The sequence below is a fragment of the Pieris rapae genome, chromosome 3, assembly GCF_905147795.1.
Source record: "Pieris rapae chromosome 3, ilPieRapa1.1, whole genome shotgun sequence".
NCBI lineage: Eukaryota > Metazoa > Arthropoda > Insecta > Lepidoptera > Pieridae > Pieris > Pieris rapae.
The window spans coordinates 10,334,739-10,356,887 of record NC_059511.1 but is presented as its reverse complement, the minus strand read 5'-3'; the positions used below and the strand labels follow the sequence as shown (position 1 = coordinate 10,356,887).

The 22,149-nt window shown below is 32.5% G+C and overlaps 3 protein-coding genes across 4 annotated transcripts; 2 read left to right on the top strand and 1 right to left on the bottom strand.

The window, feature by feature from the left end:
* Positions 1-573: 573 nt before the first annotated feature.
* On the top strand, positions 574-2,089 carry LOC110998004 (aminoacyl tRNA synthase complex-interacting multifunctional protein 1). Its single transcript, XM_022266410.2, has 3 exons — positions 574-805; positions 881-1,372; positions 1,573-2,089. The coding sequence occupies exons 1-3, from the start codon at positions 692-694 to the stop codon at positions 1,858-1,860; spliced, it is 894 nt and encodes a 297-aa protein (XP_022122102.1). The 5' UTR covers positions 574-691; the 3' UTR covers positions 1,861-2,089.
* Positions 2,090-2,321: 232 nt separating this feature from the next.
* LOC110997990 (ribosomal protein S6 kinase 2 beta) lies at positions 2,322-15,292 on the bottom strand. 2 transcript variants are annotated; one of them, XM_045634450.1, is made up of 14 exons: positions 15,059-15,292; positions 14,443-14,727; positions 13,818-14,003; positions 12,765-13,049; positions 11,986-12,140; positions 11,121-11,208; positions 10,625-10,755; positions 9,549-9,701; positions 8,967-9,104; positions 8,126-8,332; positions 7,189-7,388; positions 6,663-6,760; positions 5,578-5,805; positions 2,322-5,180 (listed from the first exon to the last, which is right to left on the bottom strand). In XM_045634450.1, exons 1-14 carry the CDS (start codon positions 15,113-15,115, stop codon positions 5,070-5,072), a joined length of 2,322 nt encoding a protein of 773 aa, XP_045490406.1. In that variant the 5' UTR covers positions 15,116-15,292; the 3' UTR covers positions 2,322-5,069. The 2 variants fall into 2 exon arrangements, with proteins under 2 accessions (XP_045490406.1, XP_045490407.1); XM_045634451.1 differs by lacking the exon at positions 15,059-15,292 and adding an exon at positions 14,793-14,969.
* A 173-nt stretch (positions 15,293-15,465) lies between these two features.
* Positions 15,466-22,070, top strand: LOC110998020 (organic cation transporter protein). The gene is made up of 9 exons (XM_022266432.2): positions 15,466-15,746; positions 15,825-16,060; positions 16,382-16,561; positions 17,129-17,359; positions 17,781-18,000; positions 19,868-20,030; positions 20,902-21,178; positions 21,507-21,779; positions 21,993-22,070. The coding sequence occupies exons 1-8, from the start codon at positions 15,695-15,697 to the stop codon at positions 21,768-21,770; spliced, it is 1,623 nt and encodes a 540-aa protein (XP_022122124.2). The 5' UTR covers positions 15,466-15,694; the 3' UTR covers positions 21,771-21,779; positions 21,993-22,070.
* The last annotated feature ends 79 nt before the right edge of the window (positions 22,071-22,149 follow it).

The window sequence follows — 22,149 nt, the reverse complement described above, 5'->3', positions numbered from 1 at the left end:
CGCATCAAAATCCGTTGCGTAGGTATAATATAATATATTACAAGAACAATATCTTTGTGTGAAAGAGAGATCCTTTTCTTCTTCATACTACTGTAGAATATGAAACATTCTCGACATTCAAGGAGACATTGTGATCTATGTAGTTTTCTTGTCATACACTTAATATACCAGAATAATATCACAACCAAAGTATTGAGTGCAGCAATTATTAGAACGGCTGTGAGACATTAATTAGTTTTACTTTAGGCAAATAAATAAATTATAATAAGCGAGAATAATAATAGATTTATTTTAAAGATATTTAAAATGTCTTTAAGGAAAAACATTAACTGAAGCCAATTTTGCGGTCAAAAATTTTGTTGATAGACGTTGTATAAACATTACATGCGTATATTTCCATTAATATACTTTTTATGGAACAATAACAACCTATGAAAGAGACGTGTTTTAGTTTAGCAACTATCTCAAACATCAGTGGAAGTTAGAACTTAAGTTTCCTATCAAGAATCGATTGCACAACCCTATTAATTTCCTATTTCTCCCTTAGGGGTTTATGATATATATTTCATATCTATGTTTACCTATAGCCTGTGGATCGCCTATAGGATACAATCTTTTAGGTTATATTTGTGGATTACTTAAAATAGGTATTAGAATAGGTACCTAGAAGTCAACGTATAACATTTTTCGGATGAAAGGAACTTACTTTAAATCACTAAGAATAATAATTCGAAACATGTCCCATTCAGTTATTTTAAATAATGCAGAAATTGCAGAAAATCGATTGGCCGATTTGAGAAAAAAGGTAGTGTATAATACATATTTATTGATTATTTACATAAATTTGGTGTTTATCTATATCTTAACACACTATTTTTAGTTGGATGAAGTGAGAAAATTTAAAATTGAAGAAGAAATCAAATCCTTAATGAAGGAAAACATTGTCCTTTCATCTAAAGTTGTAAAGGCAAAGATAGACCTGATAAGGCTGGAAACACGGCAAGGCAAAATACAGTATCAGTTACCAGACAAATTATTTATAACTTCAGAGTCTTCAGTTTTAAAAAGTACACTAGGACCAATCGCACAGGAAACTAAGAAAGCGAAAAAAGAGCCAGCCAAGAAAAAAGAAAAGCCTGAAAACACCTCATCTAGTGTTGACTCTGTCGTAGACATACGTAAATTAGATCTTAGAATTGGTAAAATAGTTGATATTAATAAGCATCCTGATGCAGACAGTCTCTATGTTGAAAAAATTGATTGTGGAGAGGATAATCCACGCACAGTTGTATCTGGGCTTGTTAATCATGTGCCGATTGATGATATGAGGGACAGAATTGTTATGGTCCTATGCAATTTGAAACCAGTGAAGGTAACAGATCAGATTATTATTTATTATTTTATTTATCAAACTATGAATAGCTCACTATTCCTAGTTTGATAAACTTTTTTAAATTTATCAGATTTGCAGTACCACTGTTATATAAGGCAAGGTTGGAAGGACTTGCATTGATGTAGGAATTACTATTTATGAAACATTTGTTGTATGGTCTTATCTAATTTAAATTTCAGATGCGAGGAGTAACATCTGAAGCAATGGTTATGTGTGCTTCATCACGTGAAAAGGTAGAAGTTCTAATACCACCTGCTGGAGCCGTTCCTGGAGACCTAGTATCCTGTGAAGGATACCCTCGGGAGCCTGAACCTCAACTAAACCCAAAGAAAAAGATTTTTGAAACTTGTGCCCCTGATTTGAAAACAGATGATAAAAAAATTGCCTGTTATAAGGGCAGTCCTCTGATTGTACCTGGTAAAGGACCTGTAGTAGCTGCTACTCTTCATGGTGTCAGTGTGAAATAGTCTATCAATCTTAATATTTACCGTCTTAAAATCTGTTATAATGATATTGAAGGGACTACTCATTGTTTTAAAGTAATTATTACAATAGAATTCAGCTGGGTCCTTTGATGTTGGTCAATATAACCAGTATTTTGTTCTAAACAATGTCATTGTAAACAGTTTTGACTGTAATTTTATAATTGTTTTTATATATTTTATTTAAATAAATTAAAAAATATTTATCTTTAAATTTGTTTATGTATATCTTAAATGCTTCTAAGTTCCCCATGGATTCCATAATTCAGATTTGGAAAAATATAACATTGCTAGTAGAAGTACAAAATGTTTACTTACCAGTTTATTGTTTTCTTATAGAACAAATAGATAGAATTATGATATTAAGTGAGGGCAAGCATGGGCATGGGCATGGGCCCATGGACACTCGCATCACACAAAGGAAATTATGAAATAAAACAACAAACTAAGCAATATCAACAATATATTACATCTCATCTTAGGAATTCCTACTTTAACAACTTATGGATTTATTTTTGATAGATAGAAAAATAGATGTGACAAAATAACATTGCATCATGAGTATACCATTCTACTAAGTTAATATACAAAGGCATTTGAAAATTGTAACACACAAATAACTTATACAAAAATGCATGTTTTATCTGACCACACTGATCAATATTATCTATGCATGTTAGTGAAACACTGTATAAAATTATCTATTGTCTATGCATATTAACAAAATATAGACATGCCTTCTTTTAGTGTACTTTAAGCTGGTCCTGCATATGATACTATTTAGTCTTGAAATTTGTCAACTTGTGTTCACAGTCGAAAAGGTCATAGAAAACCTACAAATGGACTTTTAGTAAGAAAATACTTAGTATTATTTAACAAGTTACATTTTGTGACGGAGAAAGTGATTTTCAATAGTAAAATGCATCATATTTTATAACATGACTACAGTACATCACATATTACTACATATATCTATGTGCTAATTTTGTGCATCTTCTATTAATGACCAATTTAGAAAGTCTACTCATATATCATGCGTGAAGCACCTAAAAATAGTAAATAAAAAATAAATAACATATATTTTGATTAAAGAATATTTCAAATATTGAAATCTGCGTTTCAAATAAGGCTTTCGAATTAATATTTTAAAATTATCCTATTAATAAATAATATCCTATTTTGGTATGAAAATATTCAACATACATTTAAAATACTCAAAACTGTAATATAATTGGCGTGTAATTTTCATGATATGAATTACTATGACAAGTTTCTTTAGATATGTCCAATGAGTATCTCTAAAATGATTTAATACTGTACGAAATTTTAGGAATATAGGTTAAAGTTTGCATAATATATCAGCTTTAGTCAAACATATACACCAAGCTACTAAAAATAGTTTCAAAACGCATTGTGCGTACAGTTCTTAAAATAATAATTTTGCACAAAGTTGTCGTTTGTAAATCACATATTTCATTAAACTAAACATTATTGTACTTACTCGCAAATATACAGACACAAAATTATGCTCTTTTTATATTAAAATAAGTACCTATAATAATTCAATTTTAGAGTAAAACGTAGCAAAAAAATCCCATTGACGACAGCACTTACCTAAATTGACTGATGGCGCGTTTCTATACTCATTTGACAAGCAAGATACGTTACCATAGCAACGTTGTTATACAAATATAGACTACAGACAATGAGTATAGAGACAAGCCAATATGCATTACCTAGATCTTTGGTAAAAATTTAAACATCAACCACTAATATGCAATTAGTAAATATATTTATTTTAAGAAGTATAAAAATATACATCAAACTCACTAAACGGTTGTAACCGTAACTAATTTTCTTATTAATTAATTTTACTCTAATATTATGCTTAATACCGACAAATCGCATTATTAAGTATTCAATTAAAATATTTTTTTCCTATCAATTTGTAAAATAAAAATATTTATATTTTGATTTGTTACTTTTTTGAACTTTTTGATTGTAATACTTTCCAAAAATATTTGCAACATGATAATTTTACTAATTTAGGCCTTATTTAACGCCTATAATATGAATTATTCTAGAATTTAAAAGTATAATTTTTACATGTAAATGGAAATACTGTTATGATGCTAAATAAGATATAGTAAAGCGCTTACTTAGCACTCAAAGAAAATGGCACCAAGAGGTTTAAAAGGTGGGTAAGAAGCTATATTATAAAAATATAATATATTTATTCTATAAAAATCTCTTTCATCTGTAGGAAGACGATATTGACATACCTTAGATAGAAAATAAATGTCATATGGAATGTCTTTGTAACCTAAATGCCAAATTGAAGAGTAATTTGGAATACAATAATTTTTCTATTAACATAATTATTTATAATATATATTTTATACAAATAAAAATAGAATAAAGGAATATTTCATTCTAATCTCAGTAGATATAGAAAATGAATGTGTTTAACTTCAAGAGTACACAAAGGTATTTATAAAAATAAACCAGTCTAACTTTCTTAACCAAATGCTTTGTCCCTTTCTGTCAAATGTGTTAAGGTGGTGATGGAAAGAGACAGAGTACTTTAGTAAAAACGGTGCAATAATTATGTATTTTTTATGAATACGTTTTGTATTTTTTACATCTCCCTCGTTAAGGGTATTTGAACTAAATCGGAATTTTGAAGAAATTAAAAGTAAGTTAAGTTTCTTAGTAACTATAACCTCTTAACAAAACGACTGAGACAGACAGACAGAGTACTATATTTTAAAATACGGTGGTGATATGAACCAATGACTTGTAACGTGAATTGTAAAAGCGATAAAGGCGCCAATATAATTAAAATAAGTTATATTCCAGCCATATATAGACCATAGACAATTACGTTTTAAGTATGTTTATTAAGGTACAAATCTCATTTCAAATTTTCTAAATTAACCTTTGAATTTATTTAATTTTTCCACTTTGAGTATATTTTAGCTTTCAAAGACTACTTTAATTAAAAAAATCTCGTTACGTAAACTGAAAGTTTTATAAAAAAGTTAACATGAATTAATCTCACAAGGCAAGTAATAATTAGTTTTTAAACCCTTTGTATTGTATAGTAAATTGATTACATTGTTTTTATAAACGAAACTGTTGTATACGGTTTTTTACGTATTTCGTGTAAAATTTTCTGATTTATATTTTACCAATTACAACTGTGTAGGCGAGAATGTCCTTTGGGGTTTGATGCGTCGCTGCGCGAGCGTCGATTGTGATACTGGGCCGAGTATGTGCGGGGTTAAGGGCGCTGACGTCATCGCCTGAAAAGTAAATAATTTCCGTTTACAAATTCTCCTTTCAAGATTTCCTTCAGGAACCAAAGCTTTTTCAAGCTCTTGTTAATAACCTCACTCTCACATTACACATACAAAAAACAATACTTTAAGGGACACATTAAAATTAAAAATGAAATAATAGAATAAAAACAAATGACAGTAAACTAGATTAATACTAAAAATATTAATACACTACGCACATTAATACAATAATGCACAACGTCTGCCGGATCCACTTTATTAAAAAAAGGTACGAAAAAACCGTTTATTTTGGAACATAAGATTATCAAGGTATCACTTATTCCACGTCATTAAATTCTAAAGCCTCTACATTTACGAAGAGAACCGTCTATATAAAAATGTCTGTTTGCGGTAAAATCACCTGGTAAGTAAGATCCACGGCACGTCGCAAATCCGCAGCAGGTGGTGTATCGTGTGACGAGGCATCAGAGGGTTCAGCGGGCGAGTGGGCGTGTCCCGGACTGAGCCACGCCTCTCGTAACAGATCGGAAGCGCGCGGACGCAACGCCGGTTCCAGTTGCAGCATACGTCTGACGCAATTCCGAGCTTCAGTTGACACTTGACGCCACGCCCCACCCGACAGGTCCACCTGAAATGTAAAACATACATTCGACACAAAATAAACAATAAAAAAGTTGTATACTGAATTGTATACTTGGAACTCAGTATATTAGAACATAATTACAGAATGTGGTTACGTGAAAATATTTCCACAGTCTGTGTAATCTGTAGTTACAATATTTATAACTCAATAACGGCTGAATCGATTCGGTTTAAAATTGCTGGGGAGGTTGCGTAGGCGGAACCAGAAAACGGACTTTTATCCCGTAAACGTGGGACGTGACACAAAACAAAACGCAACAAACAGAAAAACTAATAAAATCTGTCAAAACAAGCGGCTTACTTGTTTAAAATGGAACATCAATACGCAACTGACAGCTAAACGTAATGTTATCTATGACAATTTAAATTTAGAATTAGAATTTCAGACAACACTAATAAAAGAAAAGAATAAAAAATTGACGGCGCGTAAGAACGCGTGAATCATAAACAAATGTGTGCGTTTACTAGTGACAGTGTACACACGTAAGTAAAACTTCTTTATGACCTTATTTTTCGAAAAATGAATCTACTTACAGAAATTAGTTAAGTAAATAAAATTAAATAATACAATTATTTTTACCTTATTACTAAGATTATTACAGAATTTAATTAATTGTATTAGAATTATTACCATCATTGTTATCGTTTTTATATATTTTTGTTATGAATGACTTCGAATCAATCGTGGTAGGTACAAGAAAAAGATGGCGCGTCACGTAAAAATGTGACGGTAATTTTGTTTACAACGCCGATAAAAAAGTTTCACTTAAAAAAAATAATTCGATGAATTCCTAATCAGAATAAAGACATCTAAGAACTTAATTAATAATTAATTTACGATACCTTTCCCGATTCAATCCTGGCCAATATGGCCTCCGGTGTGTCATCACCCGTGCTGGCAAATGGAGTCCTTCCCGACAGCATTATATATGCGAGTACACCTGAAGGAAAAGTTTCTATATCGGTTTGGGCGTAATACAAACCTTACAAATACTTATTTCGAAGCGAAAATCTTTGATCAAGATTATAATTGCATGACCACGAATTAATTTGTATAACTTTAAAGGTTCTGTCGAGTATTTGTATATTACTTGTTTTTAATAGTACACCAAACCATTATAACATTGTCTACGGTATATGTTTTATTTAATAGGGGTCGAACGGGCAGTGATACCGACCATAGATACTCTCAATGGCAGAGGGCTCGCGAATGCGTAACAGGAAAGAATTGGTACGCTCCGTTCTTGAAAGACCGGTTCTTCTTAGTGGTGGTGCGCGAGAAGAACTGCCTTTAACCTCAGTTCGGGAACGAAGGACGTCGAGGTGTGGAATTTCGTGTAAGCATTCTGGAATTTGGATGAGATCTTACCCAAGCTCCATATATCGCAGGCAGCATCATATCCGGCACGTTTCAGCACTTCCGGGGCGACAAAGTTGGCGGTGTAGCACGGAGTCATGAGGAGGCCATTTTCAGCTCTCAACTGCTTCGCGAGCCCAAAGTCCACCAGGCGAATGTCTTCGGGACGCTTTTGAGTTGTTGCGAACAGGATATTCGAGGGCTTTATGTCTCTGTGAATGTTTTTTTAATTTAAAAATCGCTTTTATTAAGATAACTATCAACATACAATATACTACATATTTTTAAGTTGAATAGAGAAGTAAGAAGTAGACATGGAGAGAAAGCCCTAGCTCAGAAACAAAAAAAATACCATACTTTATATATATATACATGTATGTAATATATGCATAATAAAAAAAGGTTGTATATAGTTATTAGAGAAAGTGACATTACACATTAAAAGTGAAAGAAGAATAGAAAAAATAAAAGTAAATACAATATGTGCAAGGCTTCGGCAATAGGTGACTTATATTAATTTATTTAAATTAAATAAATAAAAAAAATTATTTTTATTAGGGGCCGTTCATAAAATACGTCACACTGAAATCAGCTTTTTGTGACCCCCCCTAGAAATATTTCGTCACAAAAACTAAGACCCCCCTACTGAGTATGATAAATTCTAGAGAAATAGTATTTTCATTTGTTACTCAATCGAGAGCGCAGGGTACGTGGAAACGTTACTCTCTCAAGTATTGGAAAAATAAAGAAACCCGTTGTGAGCGCTCATGTCATGTAATAAACGGCGAACGTCACGCTGCCCTATACCCCCCCCTCCCCCCTTGTCACATCTTGTCACACTCGGCCAGACCCCTCCCCCCCCCCCCTTGTATGCGAACGTAGTTTATGAACGGCCCCTTATCATAATTTTATAAACTTTAAGATTAAATGTAACATAATTTTCAGTTACCTGTGGACCGTCGTATGCGCATGTAGATAATGTACTGCGTGCAGCACATTTCTGAGTATGGGCGCTGCTTCCCTTTCGGGAAGAAAGCGTTTTTGGGTTATATGCTCTAGCAATTCCCCGCCACGGCACAGTTCCGTCACGGCAAGAATGCGGCCGCCTTCCTCGTACACCCCGCGAAGGGTTATTATATGAGGGTGTTGGCTGTATCTAAAAATAAAACAACGATATTTTAATTTAAAAAAAACTAGTAAAAAATTATTGTGAAAGTAATTATAAATATACAAAATGATATTTAACCTACGACAAATTATATAAAACGTTACACAAACTGCTGAACCAATTTTGATAAAACTTAGATTGTTCCTTTAAAAAAAATAGAAGACAAATCCGTGACAATAGTTGTTGTTATAATTTGAATTGTTAACTATGAAATGTTGTGACTATGTCTTCTTTGCCGATGAGTAGGGATGCCAACAGGTTCGAATTTAATGACGTGGATAAGTGATACCTTCATGATCTTATGTTTCAAAATAAACGTATTTTATTTTATGTGTGTCATGTGAAAAACACAGAACTGATTTTTTTACTAATGTAACTTTAATGACGTTGTGGTTTATGACAGGTTCCTATGAAAAATTGTACCGTAGAAAGGGGAAAAACTTGCTTGCTTGGGAAAAAAAAAAGTTTCTTGCCCGTTCTTCTCAGGACAAGGCCTCCTGGTAGTTTTACGAGCGGATGGCTCATTAACAAACATGCGCTAAGACGCATCTAAACTGAATTTGGATTTTTTGATTGATTCAACATTTTATCCGATAAATATGTAGACAAACAAAATACATACCTGAGGAGTATTTCGATCTCCTCCCGAGGGTCGTACTGCAGTTTGTCCATGATCTTCACGGCGTATTGTGTTTTTGATGTCTTATGTTCGCACAGACGAACAACGGAAAACGATCCCGTACCTAATTCACCCATCAACCTAAAATATTATGAAAAACTTCTCAATAATTTAATTGCAATAGTAATTACTGTAGGAATAGAAAATAAACGAAAAATCTATTTTAATAATGGTGTAATGGTTCTATTTACAAATAATTAAGTTGTTATTATACATATACTGATTTTAAGTGATAAATCTCAATGCTTAGAGGGCTCGCGAGTGCGTTGACGACGTAAGTGACGGAGTTAATTGCCAGTTCCTTACTACACTTTTACGAACTATCAGGAAATACATTTTAAAAGCACTTTTAATTTCACATACTCGGTAAAAATATTATTTTACTAACTGAACCTATAGTCAAGAGTAACGAGAACAGAACCGCAACAAAATTATTTCAATTACTTATAAATGATAATTCAACAGGATTCAAATGGGTAATATGCAATATTATGTACACAATAAAATATATATATGATTAAATACCTGTACTCATCAAAGAAATTGTTCCTATTAACAAATCCAGACCAAAAGTCTTCAGTAGACGTCTTTGTTTGCGCGACATGATTTTGGTTTTCATTTGTGACAGTCTTGTTGTTATCGTCATTCAAGAGACATGGCGCTACGAAACTAAAGCCCCTGAAATATTAATAGTCCTACAGATTTCCGTTGTATATAACTATACATATAAATCATTATATGGACAAAGAATTTAAAACAAAAAAAATATGTATAGACATTTTGATCTATTTAAATGTTAAAATTTGTTACGTACGCAATTAACAGAATGTAGACAAAAATCTAAATATAAAACAAAATTAAATCAGTGGCGCTACAACGTTTTGTTTTTAGGTCTGGCACTCAGATTTCTGTATCCGTTACACGATCATTTAATCTAATAAGCAAGTCGGTGATAAGCCTCCAGTGCCTGACACACGCCGTCGACTTTTTGTGCCTAAGACAAACCGCTTTCCTCACGAAGTTCTTCACCGTTCGAGAGAATGGTAAATACACACATAGAAAGAAAGTCCATTGCTGCATAGCCGGGGATCGAACCTACGACCTCAGGTATGAGAGTCACACGCTGAAGCCAACACTGGTCTTATATGTAAATATTAATGGATAAAAACATACAATTTGAACAAGATTAAATCGTGACGTAGCGCTGAGCCTAAAGGATTTTGATACATGATAATCATCTTATATATAAAATTCTTGTGTCACGGGGTTAGTAACCGAACTCCTCCGAAACGGCTCGACCGATTCTCATGAAATTTTGTGTTCGTATTGGGTAGGTCTGAGAATCGAACAACATCTATTTTTAATCCCCCAAATGTTAAGGGTGGTCCACCCCTAAAACTTTTTATTTATTTTTTAGACAAAATTTTTCGTTTTTTACGATACACCACACAAAAAGACATGCAACCCTAAATTCGCACACCTCTACAATCATCCCTTGTTTTTTTTGTTAATTATAAACTTTAATTTTTTGGCAAAAAAACATGGCAAAACAACGTTTGCCGGGTCAGCTAGTAATATATAACTTTATATTATATAGTTACCGGAAGAGTTCGTGTGCGTTCGCGGAGGCAGGGACGCCAGGCGAGTCCCGGGGAGTCCGACATGTGAACTCCGAGTCGAAGTAATACGCGTCGTCAGCGCGCGACACCGCCGGACGGAATGGCGGAATCACCTAAGGCGTTAATTTAGTTTAAAGATGAAAACTCAAAAATCATTTATTCATATAGGTAACGTAATGTACACTTATGAACGTCAAGAAAAGAAAAAATCAGAGTATAGTTCTCTTTCCCCGTCTACATTGCCTATCTTACCCTCTTTACCCGTCTCATTTCTTTCTTGTCTTTATCATGTCATTTTTCCACTTACTCCTTCATATACATGAAGTATAATTCATATACAATTATGTATATTGGTTAATTTTTAATATGTATAACAATTGACTAAACATGTGGTGTATTTATCTTTAAGCTCTAAACGTTAACTTCTGAATGAATCCATCAATAATCTTTTAGCTGACCTTTTTAATCAATAACTCACCTCTTTTTTCAATAAACCATCCCAGTCTATGCTTGCGAAGAATTCATGTTTCGTTATATCTTCAATCCCGTTAGGACCAGCTCCTAAACTGTAAAATGATCATTATTTAATATATATATATATGTTAATGATATGCTCGACTATTGATTTTTATTGTTGCCTTCGTTAATCGGTGAGATTGTTTCGATTGTTTTTAAGAATCGTAATTTATTATTTCATAGTTTGGAATCATTACGAATATTGTGATGATTAATCGGAGTACAGCAAATGAGTGACTTACAGCCCGCCATACCCATGCAAATGCGTTGATTAAAAATTCCGACGATTTCAACTAACGCCCACGCACTCGGGCTGCCGGTACCAGCTCTATGACTACATTATTTTTTCATATCGTAATAAAACCCACTATTTTGTGTCACTACGGCTTCAGTGGAGAATTGATGAGACGTTAAACAGAGTCGGAATAGCAGATTGTGATTAAATGTGAGATCGGTGCCTTGAACCCACTGCTCGTTATAACTTAATAAAGTGTTAAAAAAATCAATCTAAATTAAATATTGTTCAATCGAACAATAATAATATTAATCGTGGCTTTAGAGCTCGTACCCAAATGACGCCCATGAATCGTATAATATACATATACAAAAAAATCAAATTTCAAGAAAAATTTCAAATAATTAATATATATCATAAAATTCTACATGGAACCAACAATTTGTATGATATACGATATGAATTCTATGCGAAAAAATTTTTTTTTTCTTTTGATAAAAACATAAGTTATTCAAAATCAAAATTAGTCCATTCATAACTTCTGAATGAATAATGAATGAATTTAAAATAAATGATACATTTTATTACATACCGGTTTTGCGGGTTTCTCTTGAACAAAGCTCTTAACAGGGACTGTGCTTCCTCACTGAGATTTGCCGGCATTCCTAATTTTGCTTTAAGTATCTGTGTCATGGTCTCATGCCTGTTCGCCCCATGGAATGGAAGGTTACCAGTCAACATTTCAAACTGGAATAAAAGATATAATGTCATACAAAAAAAAAATCTTTCACTTTATTTGCATAAAAAAATATTTTTCTTTCAGGTTAAATGTATTTTTAATTATTACTATCAATGAATAGGCTGTAAACCATGGAAAATTATATACATACTAAACTTTTCTTATAAATCATTCTAGATATTAATATCCCAAACACAATGACTGATAAAAACAGCAGATGACTTGTTTTTATATAATATAACACATAACAAACAAACATATATCGTTCATTTTCAAACAGCTCATTAGACTGATTTGTTCTGATGATTATTCAGCGACTCATTTGGCATATCCAATTACATCGAAAGAGTCTTTACAATACATGACATTTATAGTAAAGTTACCATTGGTAAATAATAATTTTCAAAATTGTTACCATATATCTAGAAATTACCTCCTCCAATCTCACAACATTAAACAAAACTTCATAACTATTGAAGTAATTACAATAGTACCTTATCATAGGTTTTTAAAATTACTATAAGTTTTGTTTTATTACTTGACTAATAGTGTGCTTCTATTACAGTGCTTTTTACAGAAGCATTGATGTAACGCCATTAACCAATATTGATACTTGATATATTTTGACATACCATAAGCACTCCAAATGACCACCAGTCAGCAGCAAATGTGTGTCCCTTTCTGTTAACTACTTCGGGTGCCATGTACTCAACAGTGCCACAAAAACTATAAGCTTTGTCACTACTTGGTGGTAGTTTTGACAAACCAAAATCGGTGAGAGCTATGTGTCCGTCTGCATCTAACAATATGTTCTCAGGCTTTAGATCCCTGTATATGATTCCCAATTTGTGCACATGTTCTAACGCTAATGCTAATTCTGCTAAATAGAATTTGACATCCTCTTCAGTAAACATTACCTGAAATTTTTTTATTCAAAATACTTTAATCAAATAAATACAATAACATGCTTGTAATTACATTTTGAAAATGGAACTACTATCAGCAGATTTTAAATAATGACATTTCCAAATATAGGAACTTCTGACATTTTAATGACAATGAGAACCACAATTCTACATATTATATTCTAACTAGCAGACCCGACAGACATTGTCCTGTCTACACGTCTTTAATTTGAAATTGAAAATTTGAAAAATTTCAAACTTTTTTTAATAAGCTAAAACATTCTGGACCATTTTGATGAAAATTATTATTCAAATGTTATGACAATATCTAACGATCCAGCACATGGTCTAAAATAACACAATGATAACAAAACTTTTTTTAATTTGATCGCAGCGCTAACTGTAGCGGGACAGACTAAAATTAAAATTCGAATATTATTTAAAATTTGATACTGCGATGGTAGCGCCGTCTGTCGGATCCAATGTAAAACATTCCAAAATCAACAACAACTAATAGATTAAAAATTAATAAAAAAACATTGTCCAGAGGACAAAATTGTGAATCTAAACCATTCCCAGATCCCCTTGAACACACACAAAAAATTTCGTCAAAATCGGTCCAGTCGTTTGAGAGAAGTTCAGTGACATACACACTCATAGAAGAATTATATATATAAAGATAATGAAGTGTAGTACAACTATGTAGTAACAGTGTTTTGTTAATAACATTTCAAGCGCTGCATTCCATTTAAAACTAATTAATTTTTTAGATCAAATTACCTCTTTGCTAAGTCTCGAAAAGAGATCACCGCCTCTTAAAAAATCTAATATTAAATATAGTTTCCCTGCGGTTTGAAATGCATAGTGTAGTTTAACTATAAAGGGATGTCCCATTTCCACTAATATATTTCTTTCCATTTTTGTGCGCTCACGATCTCTTACTTTCAATGTTGCTTTTTTAAGTACCTACAAAAAAGAAATTAGTGAGGTAATATAGATTCAATATAGTTGAAAGTCATAACTAACCAATATCACTGCATACTCCAGTGTCCATTGTATTGATTATATTCTGAGTCACACAATTAACAATGTTTTAAATTAATCGAGAAATCTGTTCAATAAGAGGTAATGTTTGAAATTTATGTTTGGTTTACATACTAAGGTCACTTTAATAGATAACTAACAATAGTCCACGAATCAGTCCACAATGTAATAATGGATCATGTGCATGTGAATCACAGCAATATTGCACATTGTATGCCATATATATTGTATATTCTATTTCTATATTCACCTCCATAAATCTAATGAATAAAGGTCACAAAGTTTAAGACCTAAATTACAAATGAATTATTAAATTTAAGCAATGTTATCAAGGATAGTATGTTTGATAAACAAAACCAACCTTCATTGCATAAAGAGTGCCAGCATCAGGTCCACTAACTTTCCTCACTAAGAATACCTTTCCAAATGAACCTTCACCAAGCACTTTGAGCAATTCAAATTGAGATGGGTCAGCTTTTTCATGGCCTTCTTTGACTACATCCTGTAACTCTACTTCCCTCTCAAAGCTCAAATCACTATTATTTGAAATGGTGGACTCCAAGCTCTCTGTCGTAGAAGTCTGCCGAGACCCAGAGTTTTCCACAACCATTGGAAGACAATTTGCAGCTTGTGCTGCAATACCACGCTGTAAAAATTGCGATTAATTAAATATCTTATGGAAATTAAATATCGAAAAAAAATGAGACTAACGTTTAAGGAAAACCAAATTAGAAGCGATTAACACAAATGAGTCATCTCGACCAAAATTTTACTAAGGTAATAAACTGTACTTCATTAAAGAACAACGGGGCGTACAATATGCAATGTAAATAATTCACAATAATTGAAGGTCAGAGAAACTAAGATTTAAAATGTTTCTAAATTGAATAAGGAAAACAACAATAACTGCGTGCGATATAGTAAAGAAGCGTACATTAAAGTCTTATCAAAGCAAACAACACAAATTCTATAATTACCGAGACATCTCCAACATTTCGCATTCGCCATGGATCTGTGGCATTTGCCAGAGGCATTGTTATAAGGTTTTAATTAAACACATCCAGCACAAATTAAGAATACATTAGAAATCTATAATTATAGGTAGGTAACTAGTAAATCTACGTAATTACTGCATTCAATACAATGCAAGAATCTTAATTACTAAATAGAACTCATTACTCGGAAAAGTTGATGACTGATGTATCACAATCACACTCCCCTAGACCACAGTTCTTATTTATATAATGACAGCTGACAACAGAATTTACAAAATGTTTGATCATATTTCATTTGCGCATTTTGACAAATTTAACTACAAATAATTTATAGATAGTCTCCTACTTCCTAGTCTGTAATGCACATTAAATTGTATACCTGTGGCAAATAATCTTAAATTTTAATTGGAAAAATTAACAATTGTGTGTAATATTGTCTCCCTTAATCTTTGTTATAATTTATTTATTTATTTTCATTTATATAATATAAACAAATGTAAGTCATTTTAGTAATGGTATATAATTTAAGTAATAAAAATTAATATTTTTTATGTTTTCTTAATCACTTGGAAAAGAAAATAAATACCCTACGTCTTACTACTACTGGTACGACTTAAAATGAAATCGTATCTTTCGCATAGTAGCGAGCGCAACCTAAAACATATTAAAGGTGAGTATTAAGGTATAATACTTCAGGGTGTATATTCATATAACAAATATCTTTATAATTTTATGAACAACATTCTAGATATCTCAAAGAACAATGAGAGTAAAGACCCACTGGACAATATTACATTTAAAGTGATCGGTGATTTTGGAAAATGGCAGTTTAAAATTGCATTGCTTATGGCTTTATTGAAACTGCCAATGGCATGGTATCAGTTAAATATTCTGTTCCTGGCTCCTCCGCAAAACTTTTGGTGCGCAAAACCTAAGATATTGAGCCAATACACGGAAGGTGAATGGCGCGATATATGTGCACCTGTAAGCAGATTTTTCTTCTATAGAAATTACCCTATAATAATATAGTGATAATGACGTAAAACTTGACTTTTAACTTACTTGAGCTTAAAAACATTGGCTTAATATAAGTAGAACATTGTAATAAAATCAATTATTTGATAAAATATAACGATAATTCTAGGTGTAAGGTGGTTGCGCATTCAGTTAACTGCTTAAGATAATTCTAAATTCTTTACAGTATATAGATGAGTTGAACAACGGTGATGAAGTAAATAATGATTATTACAATTATGTTTCGCCTTGCATTTAATATTGAGCATTATACTTGGTCACGTTTTGCAGAAAATAGAAGAACATCCCTGTCTAATTTTTGACCCAGACATTCTTGCTATCGCCCCATATATGGACAGAGCTTTGATACCATTGGTTCCATGTCAAAAATTTGTGTATGACAGATCAATTTTTACCCGAACGATTATATCCGATTGGAATTTGGTTTGCACAAGACATTGGTTGATACATGTTAGTATATGCTCGTATATTGTTCTTGCTTCTCAGCAAAGCAGTGAAATCTATAGTTTTTACAAGTATCCTAATAACTTCCCCCAACTAATTCATACATGTTTTAATGAAATAGTTATTTTTGGTAATTACCGAGAAAGAGATGGAGAAGACCTGCTTTATACTCTATATTTTTCTCAATAAGCGTAGAAGCGCGCATACCTTGTCCGTAGCCAGTGGCGTAGCTAGGGGGACAAGGGCCCTGGTGCATAGGGAAAGAATCGGGCCCTCCTGCTCCCCTCTTTCCGCGCAGTTTGAACTAATATTGGCCTTCAAAATTATTGATAAGAATAAGAATAGAAAACAGTAAGTGAACTTATCCCAAGTAGGCTAAATCCATACGTCGTCTCTATTAGAATCTCCATGTGTTTAATAGAAGAAAAAGGGAATAAATAAACAACGACGCACGGACCGTAGCAAAATCCGTTACTACCCGAGGGTCAAAGGGTATATTTATGATTCACAGATATTTTGAGCCAACCGAACTGTTTGTTAACCAGTTACCTAAAAATAAAATCTCTTTCATAGTTTACTCAAGCTGTGATGATGTGGGGTGTAGTATGTGGAGGCATATTGTTTCCGATGTGGGCTGACAAATACGGAAGAAAGAACCCTCTAATGGCCGGTATAGTGATTCAGTGTATCGCGGGATTCTTGACAAGTGTCGTTAGACAATATTGGATCTTCATGATTAGCTGGTTTATTTTGGCTGTTGCGATTGGTGGATTGGGAGTCGTTTCGTTCGTGATGAGTATAGAGGTATTCTAAACTATTATGCCATCAACCATAACTTGTATAAAAAACAAGTCTCGCAGAGCAGTTTTTCGTAGTTAATTTATTCAGACCTTTTGTCTTTAACTAATTTTTTTTCTGAAATGGATTACTTAGCTTGCGATAAAATATATCATGTAAATTTCAAAATCATGTTCTATCAATAAAATTCAATGCGTCAATTTCGATCCCTGTAAGGCCATGTTACACGATGAAAATATATTACATAGCACCGCTGGAGTGGCTTGTTTTATGTAATGTAACTACATCATCATATAACTAAATCAACTCTATTACTTTGTGCTTACACATTTATCAGACTAACATGAGAAAGAGTACGCGCATACCTAGTCCTTTAAAAGTACGTCAGAGCTTAGTCGTCTGATCTAGATAGGTTTTATTATTTAAGGTGGTCAGTGGTAAATGGCGTACAGTTATACCAATATTATATCAAGTGCCATTTGGTGTTGGCAATGCAATATTGGCAGGACTCGGATACTTTCTGAGAGATTGGAGGCATTTAGAATTCTCGTTATCTGTGATATCTTCGTTATTTATTTTGTACTATTTTGCTATTGAAGAGTCGCCTCGCTGGCTTTTAGCTACGGGTCAAACGCAAAAGGCTTACGGTATTTACTTTTGATTATTTATAACTTTGGTATAAGTACATAGAGAAATCGACGCTCAACGCGAACCTGTTTTTACCGCAAAGGACTGACAAGGCTTTAAGTTTCTTAGAAATCTTTTTTTTTAAATGAGATTACCTACTCAGGATATAGGGGTTTATCTACCACCGCCCAAAAATCTTTAACCACAGGCACACAACATTTCTAAGCTCCAAAATTCATCTACATTGCTCAATACATATTAATTGTATGTAAACTAAATGAAATTGATAGAAGTAGGAAAAAGTTACCCAAATCATGTAGTTGAAGTATAATGTCTTGCACAGTCATGATTGTTTTATATAACAGGGGCAAACTGTCGGAAGGCTCATGATGTTAAATTATATGATATATATTATGATGCCCACGCGCAACCTTAATGCCAGAGAGCTCGCGAATGCATTACAGCAATGAATTGGTACGATCCGTTCTTGAAAGACCTTAATTCTGTAAGGGGCTGGTTCTACGCGACAAAAACTGTCTTAAAACTCAGTTGTTGAACAACGGACGTTGAGGTGATACAGGTGGAGTTTCGAATTCTGCCTCGACGTCCGATGAAACTTTACTAACTACCATTTTTAAGAAATAAATAAAACTATTATAATATATCTGGGTCAATCAACTTTTATTTGTCCTGTAAGTACTTTGTTTTGTCCCTGACCAATAATCGCAGTTCTAAATAAAATTAAGTGGTTTTTTGGCATATGTCGCATTTATCTTATTATTAAGCAAACATACGAGTAATTTTTTTTAAATAAATCACTATTAAACTGGAATTTTAATGGTTGTCCAGGTGACAAAATATCTGGATGTAGCGTTTTTTATTTGTCCCCCAGTAGCTATTTACAATGAAACATTACTTTATACAAAAAAATATTATATGGCAATTAATTACGCTTGTACATAATTATTCATTACAATGTTCACTAAGATGCTAGCATATAGATTTTTGTTTGTTTCATAATTTTACCGAATTTTTTGCATGTTCGTTTTGGTCCCTATTATATTTTATTATTCCGACTTCCACCGGACAACGGTAAAAAAGTTCCGAAACCGAAACATAGATGGAATGATCAGTGCCTTGACAATAAGTCAGTCGATTTATTGACAACACTCATCCAACCGTCATTTTGATTTCATCATTGCCGCGGTGTCAGTCGGTCGCGCGCGTTTTGAAAAAGGGCGTGGCTTTTTTGTGTGTCTACCGGACAACCAGCACAAAAACGTTATTTGATATATCATAGTAAATAAAAGTGAAATATATATTATATTTTATTTATATTTTTCACTGTGCGTAAGACGTAATTCAAAATATCATTATTTATTATCAGAAAGCGCAAAGACTGATAAATGTCACTCGGACAACCAGTCACTTAGACAACCAAAACCGTTGTCCGTGGGACATTTTGGTTGCCCATAGGACATTTAATGATAGAATCAGCATAGAGCAATACTTTTCCTTTCAATAATAAAGTCACGTCTGTTATTTATGGAAGACAAATTGAAATCCATCCTATATTAAGTGAGAATAAAGTGACGATTCACAATTATACTGAATTTCAAATGGTTCAGAAGTCTATTTAGTTAGTTGTCCAAGGGACTATATCGGAGTCAAATTTACTATTTTATTTAAATAAATCGTTCTGCTCTATGTAAATTCTTAAAATATAAATAATTATCTAAAGAAAAATGTTAAAATATAAAAAAAAATCAAATAAAATTATAAAAATAAAATTTATCATTGATGTACACTTAAAAGTTGATTGACCCATCTATAAATAGTAGGTAAAGTCACAAGCTAACTAACAGATTATTTTTCCATCTACATCAGAAATTCTGGAGAAAGCTGCTAAAATGAATGGACGAGAGCACATACTAAAGGATATGAAACATTTATTTATAAATCCAGTCCAAAAACAGAAAGCACCCGGTTTTATGGCATTTATTAAATCTAAGATTATGAGAAAAAATACAGTTCTATTGTCATTGAACTGGTAATTGTCTAGCTGAAAGTTTTATTTGCGCTCAAACTCAATAACCTATCTCAATCCATTTTTTAGAAAATACAAATATGTATTGATAAAAGTGTGCCAATAACCAATCGACGGATTGTAACAGCCATATGTAGTTATCCATGGTAGGTCGGATCGGTGTATGTGGATAGACACTTCATTTCAAAATGATAGTTCATCTGTGTCAATATCCTATCTTAAGATTTTAACTTACACCAGTTTTTAAAATAGCTATTTGATATGTTTTAAACATAGGCATGTATACTTATTTTAATATTATTAGCACGGTTTTATTTACTTTATTTGGTTTATGTTGATTATCAAATATGAGTGTAAAGAGATTGCATTCTATCCGTCGCCAAAAATGGATTGTCTTCGTAGGGTTTGATTATTGGGATGGAGATAGGAAATCAATTGACTGCACGGTCTAATCTCAGATTGTGGATTAGTTATTGGGTTCAGGCGTAAACTGTCGATCATGTAATTTACAGAAACTACTTATCGAAAATTCAAATTATTTAAATTAATTTTTGAAATTAAAAAAAATCTTTGAAGAATGCTAGATTACCAACTAATGCAAACTTATAATGTAGCTAAAATTATGTTTTTGGTAGTTGATTTATCAGATACGTAGTAATTTACACCGTAAGTAAAATCCTGGGTTTGAAATAATTATGATGGGTTGGACGGCATAGTTAAGAAACAGATGAAGATTCATTTGCCGCTTTGTTTACGTTTACTACTTGTAACTTCATATTATAAACGAAATGATTTATTTTATAACACCGATAATAGCACAGTACCTATTCTAAGTTATTACAATAACAGCTGATACATCGCTATTGTTTTTCAGGTTTTGTACAGGACTTTCTTTTTTTACATTCTCTCAATACCTCGGTTACGTGGGATCAAATATTTACTTAGCTATAATGTTATCTGGCCTAATATCGATCCCTGGCTGTTTGCTTTGTCTAATAATAATAACGAGGTTTGGTAGAAAAACCACTGTTTGGGTATTTCAAATAATATCCTCATTTTGCTTCCTCATTATTTTATTAATACCAAAGGAAGTGTTCACGAATGATTGGCCTCGACTTTTGGTAGCTGGTATTGGATTTGCGGGATTATCGGTAAGGCATAAAAATCTTTATATATCTAAGCGGCCATCTTTAAACATTAAGAGCACACTTGCAGTAGATACTTTGTGTTCTTCTTTAAGGATCTTTAGCAAACGCAGAAATGACTGAACTAGCTTTAGCGGTCGTACTATCGAACGACTTGCCTACAGCTACTAATTTAATCCCGCATTTGACTGCCGAGAAAACAATTATATTTCGCGTTACAGATTAAGCTGATGACTTACTTACCTTAAAAATTTGCATTAACAAAGAATTAGGTGTTATTCTACCCTCAAACAATAGGTCCTCTGAAAAACTAACACAAATTTATTATTTAAAGGGTGCAGTACCCGCTTTGTTTCTTTATTCGGGTGAACTATTTCCTACACTGGGTCGTAATGCAGGTGTCGGTGGTGTAACCACCTTTGCTCGGATTGCTTCTATGGTTGCCCCTGGAATTGTTTCCTTGGACGAAGTATTTGCAGACTTACCGCTTATATTACTGGCTATTGTATCTTTCTGTCAGTTAACCTTACTCCTACCCCTGCCAGAGACAAAAGGTCTACCTTTACCTGACACTTTGGAAGATGCCGAACGATATTAATCAATCCAAGTCAGTTTCACCAATTTTATTCAATAGCCACACTGAATTTTAAAAAATGCCCTTTTATAAAATTACAAAAATAATAGCTAAAAGGTTATCCCAGATTGTCTATTAAATTTAGATTCCATACATTGGGTATAATTTGAATCAAACAAATTCATAACCTAAATAAAATTCTTAAAGTGCCTTTAATATTTATTTACATTAAGGTATTATTTTCAGAACATTAGGCATGGAGGAAGAAATAAAACATAAAAATATTATTAAACTATTTATTATGTTCACACCTTTAATAAAAATAAGATATTTTAATAATTTATACAAAATTATTCAGTCTATGGAATTCCACTTAAATATAAAAAAAATTGAAAATAGAAAT